This window comes from Pagrus major, chromosome 5, assembly GCF_040436345.1.
Source record: "Pagrus major chromosome 5, Pma_NU_1.0".
NCBI lineage: Eukaryota > Metazoa > Chordata > Actinopteri > Spariformes > Sparidae > Pagrus > Pagrus major.
In genome coordinates this window covers 31,846,040-31,864,194 of record NC_133219.1, presented here as the reverse complement: position 1 = coordinate 31,864,194, position 18,155 = coordinate 31,846,040, and the positions used below count along the sequence as shown (strand labels likewise).

General features: G+C 41.1%; 3 protein-coding genes across 4 annotated transcripts; 1 reads left to right on the top strand and 2 right to left on the bottom strand.

Moving 5' to 3' along the window:
- Positions 1-314: 314 nt before the first annotated feature.
- Positions 315-3,879, bottom strand: LOC140995830 (intracellular hyaluronan-binding protein 4-like). 2 transcript variants are annotated; one of them, XM_073465953.1, is made up of 8 exons: positions 3,448-3,879; positions 2,832-2,976; positions 1,993-2,142; positions 1,816-1,887; positions 1,640-1,720; positions 1,151-1,322; positions 793-984; positions 315-574 (listed from the first exon to the last, which is right to left on the bottom strand). In XM_073465953.1, exons 1-8 carry the CDS (start codon positions 3,665-3,667, stop codon positions 509-511), a joined length of 1,098 nt encoding a protein of 365 aa, XP_073322054.1. In that variant the 5' UTR covers positions 3,668-3,879; the 3' UTR covers positions 315-508. The 2 variants fall into 2 exon arrangements, with proteins under 2 accessions (XP_073322054.1, XP_073322053.1); XM_073465952.1 differs by having other exon boundaries at positions 315-577; positions 3,448-3,877.
- Positions 3,880-6,336: 2,457 nt separating this feature from the next.
- znf367 (zinc finger protein 367) lies at positions 6,337-11,223 on the top strand. The gene is made up of 5 exons (XM_073465955.1): positions 6,337-6,878; positions 7,673-7,823; positions 8,111-8,230; positions 8,635-8,773; positions 8,913-11,223. Exons 1-5 carry the CDS (start codon positions 6,600-6,602, stop codon positions 9,172-9,174), a joined length of 951 nt encoding a protein of 316 aa, XP_073322056.1. The 5' UTR covers positions 6,337-6,599; the 3' UTR covers positions 9,175-11,223.
- A 49-nt stretch (positions 11,224-11,272) lies between these two features.
- On the bottom strand, positions 11,273-15,474 carry slc35d2 (solute carrier family 35 member D2). The gene is made up of 12 exons (XM_073465954.1): positions 15,238-15,474; positions 15,056-15,089; positions 14,836-14,922; positions 14,676-14,743; positions 14,522-14,593; positions 14,258-14,326; positions 13,631-13,733; positions 12,903-12,995; positions 12,747-12,814; positions 12,566-12,644; positions 12,251-12,333; positions 11,273-11,496 (listed from the first exon to the last, which is right to left on the bottom strand). The coding sequence occupies exons 1-12, from the start codon at positions 15,363-15,365 to the stop codon at positions 11,379-11,381; spliced, it is 1,002 nt and encodes a 333-aa protein (XP_073322055.1). The 5' UTR covers positions 15,366-15,474; the 3' UTR covers positions 11,273-11,378.
- Positions 15,475-18,155: the final 2,681 nt, after the last annotated feature.

Below are 18,155 nucleotides of genomic sequence, written 5' to 3'. Positions count from 1 at the left end.
CATTCCCACAGGTTTTCCAGCAGAAATCTTTTCATGAAACCACCCAAACAGTCTTACAAGGCAGAACCACATTCCAGCACATAGATGAGGCCAAATTAATGAAAACCATACACTCAGAGCTACAGGCTGAGACGGTCACAGAGCTTGCTAGAGCATGCACTGCAAAAATCATGCCCATTCTAGTGAGTTAGGGAGTCCCGTGACTCTGCAGCTGTCCCACTAAGGCCATGAAAAGGCCAAGAAAAACTTTCTAACATTTCCCTTTTTCCATATAATCAGTGTTACCTTCAAAAAAATAAAGAACAGATCCAAGATAAATTTGCAAAAGCATTTATTCTCCAGGAATCAAATGCTGAACAGTGCCTTTGGTGCAATAGAACAAACTAAATCAAGTACAATAAAACCCCAAACCTTAAGAACAGCAGAAACATGAACAGTTTTCTTTTTTTCTTAGCAAGTGTCAAGTGCAACCATTATTCCCTACAGGAGTTTTAAGAAGGCAATCAAGTCATCTTCCTGCTGATAGTGCTGGGAAGTCCTCCGGGTCATCTGGGTTAGGAGCCAGCTCATCGTCCTGCTGTGGGAGAATCATTGTTATTTTGACAGATAATGCAATATGAGACACCATTTTAGTGAGCATAGTATTATTCATTTTTACTGAAATCTTAAGATGCAGACCGGTCCGAGTCTCAAGTCGGTCCTAAATAAGGTGCATGTGTGCCTCTGGCCAAGTCACAAGTCCTTCCACATTGAGTCAAGTCATTTATTTTCTGTCACAAGTCGAGAACCTACCCTCTCCATTATGGGTTTGGCTCTCTCTGGGCGACTAGTTGGACCACCTCGTGCTCCCCCCCTTCCCCGACCCCCACGGCTGGGACGTCCAAGACTCCCAAAATTGATGTCCAGCAGGCAGGTGATGTCGTTCACAGACTTGCGGAGGAAGTTGCTGTCATCGTCCATGTCCTCCACAGTCCCTTTGATTTTCTAAAAGATCGGAGGCAAACAGTTACAGCAAAAAACACATCATGTCCATATTGAATGCTGGCGAAGAGGAAAGCTTGTGCCTGCAGAAATATTTAAGTTTTCTTAAAGACTTGCATCCGTATGTTTTCTTGTGAACAGACTCCATACAGAGTCTTTACATTCTCACCTCCAGGCGCTTTGACTCATGGATGACCTTGGCTTTAGAGGGAATCTTGTCCTCTGCTTTGCGGATATTAAACTCCGCCTTGGGGCGACTCGTCTCCTGCATGGCCTTCCACTCGTCCAGGCTCATCTCCATGGCAACCTGGACCACCATCTCTCCATCGTCGTCCATTGCTCTAATCATAATAGGGGGGCAGATTAAGTCAGTCCACTATATCTTGCCATTTATAGATCTTAAGAGGCCATATTATGCTTTCGACCTTTTCCCCTTTAAATCTGCACAATAGCTTTTTTGCATGTAAAATAACTGCAAAGCTCAAAGTAGACCCCAAAGGGAGTTATTCGGTCCCAGAGAAAACTGCTCCTGTGTTGCCTGAAACGCCTCATTTGTGGTCCAGCTTTCACGTCCGTAACTTATCTACATCACAGCACCACCTCCAGCCAGGTAATGACTGAACCCACTAAGAAAAAGACACTTGTGTGCATCACTCACCGATTCTGATTCTCTTCCTCCACAGGTATTTGTGGCTCCTCAGACTTGACTGGAGCATCAGATGCCACCTCCATTAATTCACTTCAAAAAGTATATTAAAAACAATAGAAACATGTCACTATTGTGCCAGGTGTACAAGTTTTCATTGCCATGTTATAAAATCAGCGTTAACTTACCTTGAGTTTTCCTCGGCACAGCCCCAGTTCCAGGGTCCTCTGCCTCCTCTCTTCTCCTCGGGGGAGATACCTCTGCGATGAAGGTTACAGGAGTTGTCATTGCACACGTGGAGAAAAATCATCAAGGCGTAAGCTTTTAAAACTGAGCCTGCCAGATGAGCAAAAAAAAAGGCTTACGTTCCGTTGTGTCGATCATACTCCCTCTTGCCCCTCGGGTTGAAGTTGTCCGAGTTTCTTATGTATCCTCCCCCTCCACCACCTCTGGCTCCCCTCCTGCCTCTGATGCCCCCTCTGCCCCTGAAGTCAGAGTCTGCACTATAGAAAGGCCTGAGGAGCAAGCAGATTAACAGTTAAAGTTGCTGCAAGCATCATTTTCTCATTAAAATAAGTGTAAAATAGCTCTATAATCCAACAGTAATCACTATAACCCATGTCTCTCCTCCCCCTGCTCATGCAGTTATGGTGAAAATAACTTTTCTGGTATCCCTGCCCACTTTATCCAATCAGGGCGGAAAGAGGCAAAGAAGAGTCGTGCAAGTACGCTGATGTAGAAAAGAGGGACAGCAGCTTTAAATCCTATGGTGGCGCCTACATTTCAAACCCAGCTAATGGTGTAATGTCCTGGGCACCGGTCATTTGGTTGCGTCTTAAAGAATAACAGAATAAAAACTGGGAACCTGAGTGACAGGAAGTGAGTTACATTTAAGGAAGAAAACTAAATGCTAAAGGTTCATGAGTAATAAAACAGACCCTGTCTTTATTTGAGAGGAAGAATGTGTCATTTCTTCTTTCAAAAGTTTCAGTGGCGTTTTTAAAAATGTCACTTAGTAAGGCGAAAGTGGGAATTCCAATTCTGCACTAATAAAATGTCCCTTGTTCAATGAAACAAGTCAAATTAAATGACCAAATGACCAAATTCAAATCCAAACATTTCTGTGGGGCCCAGCATGTTGTAGACTCCAGAAACAAATCTGCTGAATTGTGTTTTGGCCTCAGCGTGTCATGAGAACACATACTTAGAGATGGAGACCTCCTGTGGGTGCTCCTCTTGGTTGACCCTGCGCTCCCCAAAGGCAGCCCTCTTCATGCCCCTCTGCACCTCCTCTTTGCCATCTCCGCTCTCCATCACCGGCCCAGGACGTGCTGGCTGCTGCTTACGAGCTGAAGGCAGTAAAATGTAGAAGTGATATATCACATTACACACAGGGTTTTGTATCCTTTCACCACCTTCAAGCAGAACAACTTCATTTGGAACCACATTTTATTACAGTTTACAGCCAAAAGTGTTGTCTGGATAGATTTTTGTTGTACTTATCAGTACATGGCTCATGTCAGGAATAGAAGTATGCATTTAAATGCAGTTTTCAGTGTGCCATTAGCTAATCCCCCCCCCCCCCCCCCCCACACACACACACACACAGCTACCCACCCACCCTGACAGGAGGCACATGTGCTCATCAACCTCGCTGACCCTGCACCATCAGCAGCTGACAAAGCCTGAGCATACTCACCGCTCTTGGCTGGACTATCCCAATCTAGAAATACCAGCAGCTGCCAGAACAGTTCGGGAGCTTTGGTGTGCGTAAAGACAAAAAAAAAAAAAAAGGAAACCAAGAGGAGGGTTAAGCTCACCTGGAGCCAGGTCTTGACCATCCGACGCGCGGGGGAGGCGCCTGTCCTTCTGGGATTCCTTATGACCAGGTTTTTTCGCCTTTTTCTTCTCGTCGTCTTCCTTCTTCTTCTTCTTCTTCTCCTTCGCCGTCTCCACCTGGCTGATCAAGTCGAACGGGTCGGCGTCGTCATCCAGGAGATACCTGTTCGCCACGGCGCAACCGAAGGCGTCCGGCAGCATGTTCGCTTTTGGGCCTGTTGTTGTTGTTAACGATGGGAAAAAGGGAAAGCTGAGAGTCGGTCCTCAACACGAACACATAGCTTTCAAAGGAACAAAAACAGCGAGATAAACCTCACGAAGCGACCGGTTTGCCTGCACAGCTACAACACAAACGAGCCGCGGACGAGACTTCGCTGCCGACCAACATCAAACAAACGAGCCCGGCAGCCCGGCGGCACTTTTAACTGTTTGCACGTGTGCAGAGAGGAGACGTCCCGCCCCCCCGAGCTCGTCAACAGGCCGCTCGCTGATCAATATTCAGTGCGCAGACTTGGCTCCGGTCCTCCGCCGCCACTGTTGGTGGATTATTCTCTGCTTAGTCAGGTCGTGCTGCCCACATTGACACAGGGACTGAAGTCTGCAATAAACATACATTTAAAAAAAAAAAAAACAACAACCCACCAAATGAATATGAGACATTCAAATATAAAACGAGATGTGTGAAACATTTCTACTCTTGTGTAAAATCAATGAGGACAGCAAAGTTCAAGCTAAAACAGAAATGTTGTGTCACAACTAACACTAATTAATAAACAACATAACTGTTAGAAGATAGTATGCTGTTAAGTAGCCTCTACTTCTGATATCAGTGATTTTGCAGGTGCAGGAACAGCACATTTAGGCTGGTTAGCTAGCTAGTTTTGTTGAAACTGAGTTAGATCTGGAAATGTTTTTTTTTATGTAAACCCTAATTAATAAATAACACAACCACTGGGAAAAAAAGTATACTGTTAACTTAACAGTGTAGTCTCTACCTAAGCTATCCCAACAGAGGCTTTGGTTAAATGAGATTAGCTAATGCTAGGTATGTAGCTATACAACATAAATAGCTTAAACAAATAGCTTGTTAGTTAATGTTTGAAGTACTTACAGTGATTTTGGTATTTCAGTTTGACAATAAAAGCTGATAATTTACTTAACTTTGGTTTTAGCACAGAGAGAAAGATCAAAACAGTTAGCTTTGTGGCTAGCTAGGTAGTTAATGTGCTAGCTAGCTACTAAGGTCACCGGTAGGCTACTTAGCTAGCTAGTTGTAGAATAGTAAATATGAAATTAGCCCTACTACACTCCTATTTAGTAGCTTCGTGAAGGCCACTTTATCTCCATGAGCCTACATTTACTCAACTACTGTAGTTAAGTATTATTTAGTTTTAGGTACCTGTACTTTATTTGAGTATTTTTACACGATTTCTATACTTTCACTCAAATGACTTTTGGCTACTTTTTACACCTCTGGTTATGGGCCATTTGCATGCGTACAGCTTGCACTAAAGTGTATATATCTTTGCAAACTCACTGCATATCTATCTAAATGCTGTTCAGACAAAACCTTACTTCCCTTCATGATCATTATATAAATAACCATCCAACTGCTATTTATTAAATAACCTCATGGATGGACATAATGTGTCATACTCAGATCCATGTAGGCCTTTTAAAAAAAATAGATAAAGAAACCTCAAGACTGATTAAGCTGTGTCACTCTCACTCAAGGACGTTATAGCAGTCACTAGCAGGATGAGTCAGGATATATTGTACATAATAAAAAGTGGCTCCATCTGGTGGTCAGAGTGGAAAGTACAAGGCAGTGGTGTCAACCTTTGGTCACAACGTGCAACGTCCATTAAAATGTATATCAGTGCATGTAAGGAAGTATAACAAAGACTTGTGTATGGGATTCAAGAGATTAGGTCAAAGGTTGTTTCAATTACACTTAGTATTGTTTGCACAAAATCAAATATGCTCACTACAAGACAATGTATGACATTCAATATGGAAATCAAATATTATATAGATTATTATTAATGAAAGGTAGTATCAGTATATTTAAATTACAGGAGTGCAGAGTGTTAAAGCCATGTGCATGTTGTGCATTCACAAAACAACTCACTGGACACTCACTGCATACACTTTATTTTAGTTGATTAGTTATGGACAGAAGTTACAACTGATGTCATCATCAAATGTCCCATATTTGTGTAGATATACAACAACTTAATTATCCAAGACCTTTCGTAAAACATGCTTAAGGTAGATTTCATTGAACAGAGAAGTGTTAAATTGTGTTTTTTTATTTCCTAATTTGGACAAAAGTAAAATTTCAAGCAACTGTTGGTTTCTATTTCATCTCCTCTCACACAGTACGCCCTTTGTTCAAGCACTTCCGCCCTTAAATGATTACGTAACTTTGGCGCCTGTGAGCCACCGTTTCTTTTCCCTTTAAATTGACCTAAAGTGTAATAACATAAACAGACGTCTCAGCGCGGGAAACAGCCATCTGCTCACCCACAATGTAAAATTAACCGCCCTTCACTCCCATTGGCTCCGTCCTAGGCGAGCTCGCGCTGCGATCGTCCTCATTGGCCAATCTCGACGTGACGTGAGGGCGCGAGTCAAGCGTTTAAATCTCATTGGATCCCCCCTCGTGTCCACCAATCGCTTCGCACGGAGCGCCCTCTTTCTCCCCATTGGCCCACGGGCTTTCCACGAAGCTCTGCGCCGCGCTACCATTGGTCACTTGCGGTGCGTCGGATCGGATCCTCGCAGCTGATTGGCTACTGAGCGTCTCGGGCGCGATTTTGCAACGCGGGACAACGTTCCTGTGGGCGCACAGACACACACAGGTCAGTTCAGACGGCCTGCTGCGGCACGAAGGAAACTTATCATCACCTTCGTATCTCAACTGTATCTTTTGTGGATACTTCGTAGCGAACAACGGATCCGAGACTTAGGAAATGAAGGACATATTCACTCCAGACTGAACGGGCGCACTTATTTATAACTTTTAACTTGTTGATTGTTTTTAAAAAAACAATCAATTACAGTTGCAACGTTTACATTTTACTTTTTTTTTTTTTTTACTTGCTTCTGCGGAGTTTTGACAACCCGTACAATGGCGGACAACAAGCACCCGCACGTTATTTTCTGCAACGACTCGCCTAAAAGGGTTTTGGTGTCCGTCATCAAGACCACCCCGATAAAACCCCGGAAAGCGGAGGCCCTGACGCCGACGAGCCCCGGTTTCAGCGACTTCATGGTCTACCCGTGGAAGTGGGGTGAGAACGCCCACAATGTGACTCTGAGCCCGGGCTCAGTGAGCGGAGCCTCGTCGCCCACCGGGACCCAGACGGCGAGGGATGCGGACACGGCTCCTTCACCCGACCAGCTCAGGGTAGGTTCACCTCATTTTAACCGGCGCGTGTGGTGTTGTGTGACACATGTTGTTGCACTGTAGTTCAACTCTAGTTGTTCCTGTACAGCTAGAGGACGTTGACAACGCAGTGATACACAAACAACACAACGTGTGTAAGTTATAAGAACACTTAAATTATATGTAGGAACACGAGCTTTGCACGTACGGCGACAGACTGTTAACACCTTTTAAAGACACAAACTATCCCTAAAGTGAGTCTTTTTGGGAACATTAACAGGCTCTACGTGTAAACTTATCATTTCTCATATTGTTGCTACTTAAAACGGCGACTTTGTGTGTGGAGTTGGACTTAATATGGCCGAGATGGAGAGTCATTTAAAAAAAAACGCCCGCGCATTAGGGTGTGACATGGTGGATTTTAAACCCGAGTTACTTCCTGGTTCTGGAGCAGCTGCTCATACATGACGTCGAGTCGCGCGCCAAAAATGTAAACCGGATGTGAATGAATTATGATGGACGAACGTGCGTCCTGTGACACGTGAGCTCAGCTAAGGAAGTGATGCTTGATACCATGTTGTATGAAACTCAAGACCATGTTGGATATTTCTTTATAATCACAAATAAATATGGGTTGATAAGTATATTAACATAAAATGCTTGTGTTTGAATTCTTTATTTATATTCAACATATATTAAAATGTTGTGCTCTTATCTGCCAAATGTGGCTGCTGCTCAATAGGTAAAACAAAGGTATTGTCTTTGTCCTGTCTCTTTATGCTAATGTAAATTAATCTGTGTATTCTTGCTGTCAGGATGGTATCCGCAGAGGGCGTCCTCGGGCTGACACCGTCCGGGAGCTCATAAGCGAAGGGGAGACTTCGTCCAGCCGTATTCGCTGTAACATCTGCAACCGAGTGTTTCCCAGAGAGAAGTCTCTTCAGGCTCATAAGAGGACACACACAGGTGAGAGGATCGGGGAGGGTTAGGGTTTGGTGAATGTATTGGCTTATGGTTTTAAAAAGACAGGTGCCTTGACAAGGGTGGACATTTCTCTGCCTTTTAGAAGTTGGCAAGGTCATGTCAACACCTGTCAAACCAGATGTTTTACTAAAATGCTGCAGGAAGGGACACAGTTATGTGTCATCTGTGAAAGCAGAAAATACTTGACCTCCTTGTACCTGTCTTTACTGTACACATTTAAAAGTAATGTTCTATATGAGTAAAACCATGTCAATCCCTCATTCCCCCAGGAGAGAGGCCCTATCTGTGTGACTACCCCAATTGTGGGAAGGCGTTTGTCCAGAGTGGTCAGCTGAAGACGCACCAGCGGCTGCACACTGGGGAGAAACCCTTTGTCTGCTCGGAGAAAGGTGGGTTTTTTAGTAAAAGACCGCACTGTTAAGATGAACAGGGTGTCATGAAAGTGATGTTGATCTGATTTTAAAAACAACAAAGTCAAAGTATTGTTAGCTTTCATTGTTAGGTACTTTGGGTACTTTCCCAGTGGCAATATGGCTCAGTTTAGCGTGACTGACTGGAGCTTTTAAGTGGCTTGAAGCATTTGGAAAGTACCCAATAAACACAAAACTGACAGTGAAGCTGTTTGAAAATCAGTCAACATGGATATGAATAAGATTTATTCACTATTCATACTGTCCTTTCATAACAGAAGTAAAACACAAAAAGTCACGCATCACACATCCTAATTCTCAGCAGATCAATGTGACCTTTAACGGTTTACTGAATTTATTTATACGTGTCGCTTCCTCTTTAGGATGTGGCAATCGGTTCACACATGCCAATCGTCACTGTCCCAAGCATCCTTTCTCCCGCCTGAAGAGAGAGGAACCAAAGGAGGGCGTGGGGAAGGCCCAGTCTGTGGATAACAAGGCTGTAGCAGAGTGGCTGGCAAAGTAAGTGAATATACACAGGATTCCACACTAGAGCTGAAGTTACCTCTTTTGCATCAGGAGCCACAGTTTTGCCTCGAACTTGTGTAGTGCATTTAGTGTAAATTTTTCTCATGTACTCTACTCTTCTCTGTTCTTGCAGGTACTGGCAAACCCGTGAGCAGCGTGCCCCTACAACCACAAAGGTGAAGCAACAGGGCAAGGCGAGGGCAGAGGACCAGGAGCAGCAGGATCCGATGGAGTTTCTCCAGTCTGATGAAGAAAACGGAGAAGAGGAAGAGGCCATGGAGGAGGAGAAGGGCAGCCAGGGAGGAGGTGCGGCCAAGCGCCGCCTCCAGGAGCAACGAGAGCGTCTCCACGGTGCTCTGGCGCTCATTGAGCTGGCCAACAACCTGTCGGCCTGAACACCCGACCCACTTCCCGATCCCGGACTCCCACTCCCTGCTCCTCATACCTCCATTCCCAAAACCGCCTTCCTGCAGTATTGTGCTGTAGCTAGAGAGTGTTGTTAAATGCAGATCAATGACTAGTTTAGTTTATTCTATCAAGTTGTAAAGCCAGACTTTGAGAGAGAGCTGAATTGGCCTGAGATCAGTGTTGAGCACAAACATCATCTATTCCCTCCCTCACAGCACCAGGAAGGCACAAGCTAAAGCACCTTATTCAGCTTCCATTTTATCCTTTTTAGGCTGCTATAATTGTAGATTTGACAATATGAAGAATGTCTTTCTTTCTCACGTCTTCTAAAGGCAAAGAAAGAGTTGTGTCGTAATTTGTTTTGTTTGCACTTTGATGGTAACGAGTTTTTTAAGTATGCTGTGAGTGTCACAGAGTGTGTATGACTGATGTATATATGGATTAAGCTCAGATGGACAGAATGATACAGGGTGTGGTCAAACATAGGAGGTTGCATTCCAGCTGTCAGATGGCCTCTCATCATGCTCCCAGGTTTCATCTCCAGCATTGCAAGCACAGTTTCGCTGCCACTGATGACAACAGTGGTGGTAGAAATGGACTGAGAAAGGATCGTTTGATCCTCATTCATTACAGCACACTCAGAGAAGTGTGAATAGGTGGATGTAAAGGAGATGAAAACAAGTCAAGGGAGCTGGATCAGTCTGGCGTGTAACATTGTTTTATATGCGAATGAGAGGTAATCATTGCAAGCCTAATCCAGAGGTCTGGTGAGGCACAAGACTTTAAAAAAAATCCAAACTTTGACAGCTTTTCTCATTATTTATACATAATAATATCCGCATGACATTACTAGAGACGTGCAGGAAAAGTCAGCTTCGATCTGACTACACTGCCTTCTGGATTTAAGTATACAACTAAATATTACAACTAATACTTAAAGCTCCAGAGTACTTTTTAGGACATGCCATATTTCAATTTTAACAGCCGTTTTCATCACAGATGCAAGGAACGTGTGTAAAACATGCAGGTATAAAGTTGTTTTCCAACCAGACGGGAGATTTTTTTGTATTTTTTATTTTTTCAATGAGCGATGTCCGCCACCTTTTATATTAAAAGCTGGCCGACCAGTTATGATACGGGCATAGCATCATAGTAGTGTGTGGTGCAGCATCTCACTTCAAAGGTTAAATTATGCGATATTTATTTTACCATATTTTTTATTAACATTCTTTTCAACTATCTGAGAGCCCTGGAATCATTTTGTGTGCAGATAAATATTCTGGCATCAAGTTTTAAAAACATAAAGTCCATTTAGAATATAAATTTAAATACCCCACTGACTTCGATTTAAGCACTTAGAAACCCCTGTTAAGTCTTGGATTAAGCTTGCAATGCGCTGAAGATTAAATTTGTCGTAGATGACCAAGAAAATGGCACCTGTGTTTTTATAAACTGATTTGTGTAGTGCTGGTTTGATTTATTTTTTTTTTCTTCTCCTTTTTGAAAAATAACAACACTACATTCTTCAACACTGTAGGAAGCCTCTCATAACTGCCCTGCCTCCGGTTGTCTCGGGGAAGTCTGATCCGACAACCTGTCTATCACTCTAGCTGAGAAGTTTGAATCTGTTTTTTATTTACAAATTACCCATGTGGAGTTTTCGGTGAAACTGGAAGTTCAGATTTGTTGATAATCAAAACACCAAATGATTTATTGTACCCAATTATAGTATATTTTGAAGCGTTTCTAACCCTTAGTCTATTTTGTGGTTCGAGAAGAGTATGGCATTTAATATATACACATTATGTTTGTTAGAAATATTGAGTGTGCACAATTTGTGGAGAGCTATGAATATCTAGTTTCAGTTTTCCTGCTAACATCCTCCCAACAGTTTTCATGTTTGTGACATGTGTAGTGCTTGCTTGATAGACATTTTGTTACACATTTCAAAGGTAAGATTTCTCTGACAGGCTGTCCACACTGTTATATAATTACTGGTCTTCAATAAACATTCACTGAACCTGACCCAGAATTTATATGGGCGTCTTGTCTTGATTTAGCAGTAGAAATTATAGAAAGCATCAGTAATGCCGATTCATTTATTTTAAATGAATAATACAAAGGTAGAAGCAATACAATGCTCCAATATGAAGCAGAATAATGCCACCAAGTGGTGAATGCTAAAACATCGTCAGTACTTCACTGTGGAGTCTTCTGTAATGTGAATCTTCAGCTCTGGTGCTTCAGTGTTTCTTGTCGATGATTTGGGGTTAAAGGTGAGATATGAGTACGCTAGTCCACCAGACATACTGCAAAGCAAAAGATACAATGAATGACAATTAATGAAAGTTGGGATGCTGTGTACTTGTACTGTGTTCAATTTTGGTATATGTCGAAAAGTAACAGCAAATTATCTCACTCCTTTTCATGTCTTACACAGCGTCCCAACTTTTTATGAATTCTGGTTGTATCTATTAGAAGATTCAGAGCTTGTTCGTCCTTGTTTTGTTCTAGACTGGGATGTGGTTTGGGAATTAATATCACAACGCTGCTCTTATAAAAACAACAAATGTAAACTATGAAATAAAATGTAGTAAAGTACTATATGTAATTAAACTAGTAGTTTAACTACATTTTGCAGTAGCTTGCTGGTAGCTGAACTTCATCCATATAATCATAGTGATTTAAGTAGTTTAATAACATTTTTGTCACTTTTTATATAGTTAACTATTGAGACTATAAACAACTTTGGGCCATAAAAGGGAAGGAATGGTCTTTTATTTTTATTTTTAATGATTTCTAAGTTTGTGTAATTCCGAGTTGACCTTCCTTGCACTTTCCCACGAATAATGGGGTTTTACATTTTTTTGTTTATGTGAACACTTGGGCACATTTTTTTTTCCAAGACTTTGTTTTTTTAAGTAGCTTTCCCAAAACTGAAAGTAAATGTATGAAGAAACATTGTGGCTTAATCAGATCAAACTCATCTGAAAAATTCCCAGTTGTAGTCAGGCACAGTTCATACTGACACGTAATAAAATATGTTCATATTCAAATTCTTACCAAATGCTGAGGCCCAGGAAGTTGGTCCAAGAGAACAGGTAGTCTCCACCCACAAAGATGCCAATATAGGCTACTGCAACATTCTTAAGAGAAGTTTAATACAAGTTAGTGAGGATCTTATCAGTGGAAACTGGACAAATAAAAAATGAGACAATCCATCATTACCTCTGCCAAGGAATTGTTTGAATATGCAATATTTTATGATTGCTTATCGCGTGCCGTCTGATGTAAAATCCAGACCCACGTGCCGGTTAGACCTTTAAGTAGTGTGTGCTTTCTAATCTAAAAATAGTTTTCCTATCAGTGAGCTCTTACCTTTATTGCGCCCACTACTGTAGTAGTTAGTGCTGAGTTATAATAGCTGCACAGAACGATGGAATACATCAGCACAAATCTGAAAAAACAGAGCTGAGTCTTAAAAAACTGAGGAACTAAAGGATTTGCGAGTTGACAAAAGGTGTAAATGAACAGTTTGAACTGAATTATAGTGACATACCCCATGACGCACGACACGAGGAAACAAAAAACAAATGTGGCTTCAACCCAGTCCTCAAATGTGGCTGCCTGTGGGTCAAAACATACGAGGTGGTCAGGAAGGAAACGCATACAACCGAAAGAATGCGTTGGATCGCATAACAATTACTGCATGTACCTTGTGTAAATCTCCAGTAAACGCACTTGCCAAGAGAGTGGGGATGATGATGATTAGTGCATTGTAAAATAAGACACCGTACTTTCCGAGGCCCTTTACAAAAAACAAAGAAAAAAATATAAGATATATTGTGACCAAAATCAAATATATAACAAGCATAAAACCTGAAAAAAATGACTTTTCCTGCATGCTAACATTACCAAGTGTAGCTAACTCTCAATACATTTCACTTCTATAAACAACAACTGTCAGAATCCAAAATCATAACATTCAAATAAAACAGGTGGGGATTTTAAAATATATGGCTGAGCGAGTGAACCCAGCCATTGTCCTATTATAGTTTTGTATGTAAGGTGTGCGTGTGCTGCCATGGAAACAGTGTGTTCAAGGTCCTATTTACTTAAAGACTAAACAGACAAAACCAAAACCACCACCTCTGTTTACACACCACATGCTAAAGATCTAATGTATAATTTTCTTAGACCAGTTTCGATACCAAACCACATATAGAATATTAATTTTCATCTGTGGACGACATATAAGCTGCCAGTTAATGTTTAGGATCAAGAAAACAGGTTTAACTCTGACATACAGTCTATACCTTATAATCTTTAGGCACTAAATACAGCAGTTTACAACACCCACACAGACAGTGAGCTGCTCTGAAACTACCCGTAAATCACAGCACTAATCCCTTCTATCTGTACAGAGTGTGCAGGTAATGTTACCTCAGTGCCGAGGTTCTTCTTGGTGTACACACTGCTGGCGGCAGTGAAGGCATCGTTGAGCAGGATGAAAGTATATCCCTCCACGTCGAAGGCCAGGTCAGAACTAGAGGAGGGGGAAAGATGGAGGGAAAGCACAGGTGCTCTGTCTGCACTTGGTTCAGCTTGTAAGCAATCTATTCACTAATGCCGTAACACGGTCTATTCAGCCTAGGTCTACAACACATAAATCATTATGAGCATATCCATAATGCGTTTTAATACACCTGCAGCGCTGTATAATCGTAGTTTTAGTAAGTATTAAGTCAATGCAAGAAAGCACACTGAACCTTTTAACAGGTACTAACATACAATAAATAGATAACTCTGATTTCACACTACAGTAATCCAATATACTAATGTTTTCAATGCATTGTAAACATTGGTGTAATAATGAGTTATTGCTATTATTATAAACCATTACAAATATTCATTAATGCTTATAACAATGATTATAGGGCACTATATGTGCGTAAAAATGCGTTGTAAGTATGTTCGTAATGCGTTATAATGCATTATACACATGGGATTCATAGACAGTGTTACCACAGTTGCAATTAAATAAATTAAATTACCAAAACATATTCATACCTTGCAGCAACCATGGCACCGAGGACTATGGTCACAACACTGTACACAGTGCGTTTTGGAAACGTTTTTCTGAGGTGAAAAAGAAACACTGAAACATTTAGATCAAAGCCAAAAGCTCGACTGGTAAACTGATAATAAATCTCTCCATAGAAGAGCGCCACATGATACATAAAGTTCAGACAAGTTCTGTCATTAGATCAGTTTTTAATATATAAAATGTGTCAGAGCTCTAACAGCAACAGAACAGTCAAACATATGTCTTACCTAAGTATATATACTTCCAGGATCATTGTCATCAATATGGTAAATTTCCGTAACACTGTAAACATGGGTAAACTGTAGAAGACAACACGAATGAGCGCTGAAAAACCTCAGGACAAAAAATCTGCTAAATTTGGATAACGTGAACTGCTGAAACCTGAGCTTTTTGGTGCTTGCCAGTCCTGTTATATGGTTCCCAACATACAGCAAAGGAAGAGGGAAAATCTGGCAAGGAAATATAAAAGGTGTAATAATTTGGAAAAGTAGAATACAATTAAATAAGGATAAAAATGATTTGAAACACGAGACATGCTTACTTTTAGGAAAATGCTCCTGTCAAAGTCTTGAAACTGGATTGTTTTGCTCATTTTGGCAGCGTAAAGGACAACGAGAGTGGTGATCATCTGAAAGGACCAAGGTGACAATGAGTGTGTGTGTGTGTGTGTGTGACAGAGAGAGAGAGAGAGAGAAAGAGAGAGAGAGAGAGAGAGAGAGAGAGAGAGATGGGGAATAAAAACTCACACCTGGACAACTTACCTGGCCAATGCCCAGACACATGTAGGAGGGGAACCTGCATTAAACCACAACATGAACAGTAGCAGAGTGTGAGTCCACAGGCACTAACTGTGTGTTACTACACCATTACAGCCTCGCTACGTGTGTGAGCTTTCCTCCACTGACCCCTGGGTGACTCACTCTGTGACAGCGCTGCAACGTACCTGAAGCCCGTCAGCACGGTTTTATTCACCACCGTGATAAGAAACGAACTGCCGGCGTAAAACACCGCAGAGAGGAAGCGGTGGTGTCCGGAGTGTTCAGCCGGCTCTGGACACACTTTGGCGGACATTGTTGAGGGACTTTTAAAAACACCTGTCGGAGTTTTTATAAGAGGTTCTTCTGAGGCGGAGCAGTTCCTGGTTCGGTGGAGTCTCCGAGAGGACCGAGCTGCACACAAGTGGGCGGACCTCAACCACAACTGTCATTCGTTTACAGGAAGTCACGTGACATCAACACTGGGATAGTTTTTTTTTTTTTGTTGTTGCTTATATATTAAAAAAAAACCTGCAGAAAATGTTTATCAAACTTTATTTAAATGAATTGCTCATGACAATTGAAGCAAAGTGGGTTTTTCCACATCTGTTCTCTGGTTCATTTTAAATATCTATTTGAAAAAGTAACTTTATTAATTTGTATTATTATAAAACATCAGTTTATTCGCTTTTTTAATCAAGCGTACATGTTAGTATGACTTATACTGATATTCCAGTTTGTAATGTTTCAATTTGTAATGGCTAATCATTCAGTTTCAGTGATGGCGTGTAACTAAGTACATTTACTCAGGTACTGTGCTTAAAGGTGTAACTCCAGATGAAGCTGTAATCTGATGAATTGCCTCCAGTGATGTCAGTCAGTGGCTAACAAGAACCAAAAAAGCAGATCTTTACACTGGCTTTCTATCTGTTAGAGAATAGATTTCAAAATCCTGCTGTTGGTTTATAAAACACTGAATGGTTTCGGGCCAAAATACATTTCTCAACCATTGTGCTACGTTGTAAAACAATCAAGACCTCTGAGGTTGTCAGGTACAGGTCTGCTTTCAGTCCCTAGAGTCAAAACTAAACATGGAGAAGCAGCGTTCAGTTATTATGCGCCACATATCTGGAACAAACTCCCAGAAAACTGCAGGTCCGCTCCAACTCTTACCTCTTTTAAATCAAGGCTGAAGACCTTTCTGTTTGCCACAGCTTTCACCGAAGCTTTTCAAAGCCGGGCGCCTACATTCTTAAGTACTTTCATAGCCTGAAAAATACTTTTAATACTCCAGTAAAAACTAAAACAAGGCACCAAAACGCTACAAGGCACCTTTAAGTAGACATTTTATTCCTTTAACGACACCCTGCAGCCCATTTCTGCTTAGCTTTAGACTGAAGAGCTGCCTGATCGTTATGCCAAGTTAAACATTGTTAGGTAACAAGTAGTCATCATGCTTCAGTAGACAAGTAGGCGAAATGCCTTCTGTAAAAACTCTCTGTATGTTGCAACTATAAATCTGCTGTTTGGAGGACAAACTTCCTCATTTGAATGAAGCACACCCAAATTTTTCAATCTGCATATCTTCTAAATACATCTTATAAATGGCAGCTACTTTATATTTATCCCTCACTATCTTGAGGTATTTATAGAGTCAAGCGCCGTAGAAAGTGATCCGACAGTGAAGATAAGATCTAACAAAGCGAACAGGATCATGTATCATTGTGGAGCCAGTTTCCTGAGTGAAACTCTGTCAGGAGGAAGTGCTTCATGCAGAATGTGGTGCTACTTTGCCGCGGTAGTGAGGAGCTGATTGATCGATGTACAGAGCACATTAACAGACAAATATTTGCTATTCAGCATGCTACTGTCTATGAACACACTCACTTTGGTTAACCTAAATACAGTGTCACTCACTGGAGTTGTACACTACATTCCCTTGCACCGGTCTCTTTATTTTACTTTATTTTTGTTCAACTTTATTGTCACTGTTTTTGACTGTATGACTATTTCTGGTAACACTTTAGACAAGGGAACACATATTAACCATTAACCTGTTGCTTATTAGCATGCACATTAGGAGCATATATGCAGGATTGAGAGGGTTACGACTGATTACCTGTTAAAAAATGTAACGTAATCCAAGTGTCACAAAATTAAGTAATGTAATCTGATAACTTTCTGTTACTTTGGGATTTGAAAAAATAGCAAACATATTCAAATAAAGACAAGAGAAAAAACATATCGAGCAGATTACTTTTATTTGATCATAATAACGAGTGTGTATTCTGATTCATTAAAGACCAGAGTGCTGTTGTGTGAGGCTTGTGAAGTGTTGTCGTGTGTGTGCATGAGCATGGTTACAGACTAGTATATCATTTTTTCAAGATCATCTTTATTTTAAATTGTAATCCTGTTAGTAGTCCCCCTTTTCACTGAATCTATCTGTAATTTAATTGCATCTTTTTTCCTGTAACTTAACCCATTCTGTTGCTTCCATGTAACCATGTAAGGCCCATAATGAGCAAAACATGTAAGATCTTAATTCATGTTTAACAATTTCCTGACTTACTATCAATAAGAAGTAATAAGGAGGTATTTGAAGGACAACTCTTAGTTAACGGCCCATAGCTGCAGAATATGTTCAAGGACAATAAGGCATTTATAAGTGCTCTATGATGACTAATAAAGAGTCAGTGCACTGCTTATATGAATGCCAATAAGCAACCTGTTAATGTGTGTACTCTAATATGAAGTGTGTGAAGTGTTGTCCTGTTTCTACCTTCCTGTAAAGTATTTTGGATCTGTGTTTCAGTGCACACATTGGCCAGTAAAGCTGATTCTGATCAGTCTTCCACTAGAGGGCGCTATTACATCAGACTTGTGAAGTCCTCACAGTTTAAAGAAAACATCTTGAACTGATGAAACGACAGATAACCACGTGATCTTTCTGTAGATTGATTGTTTTTGCAAGCCTGCTCTGTATTCTCGCATGCTTGAGGCTATCCGTTTTTAATTTACACTTAAGTTGTAAATAATAATTTGTATCTTCTTTTTCCAAGCACAAAGATCTCTCATTGATCAACCTTTCATCATATTGCCTGTT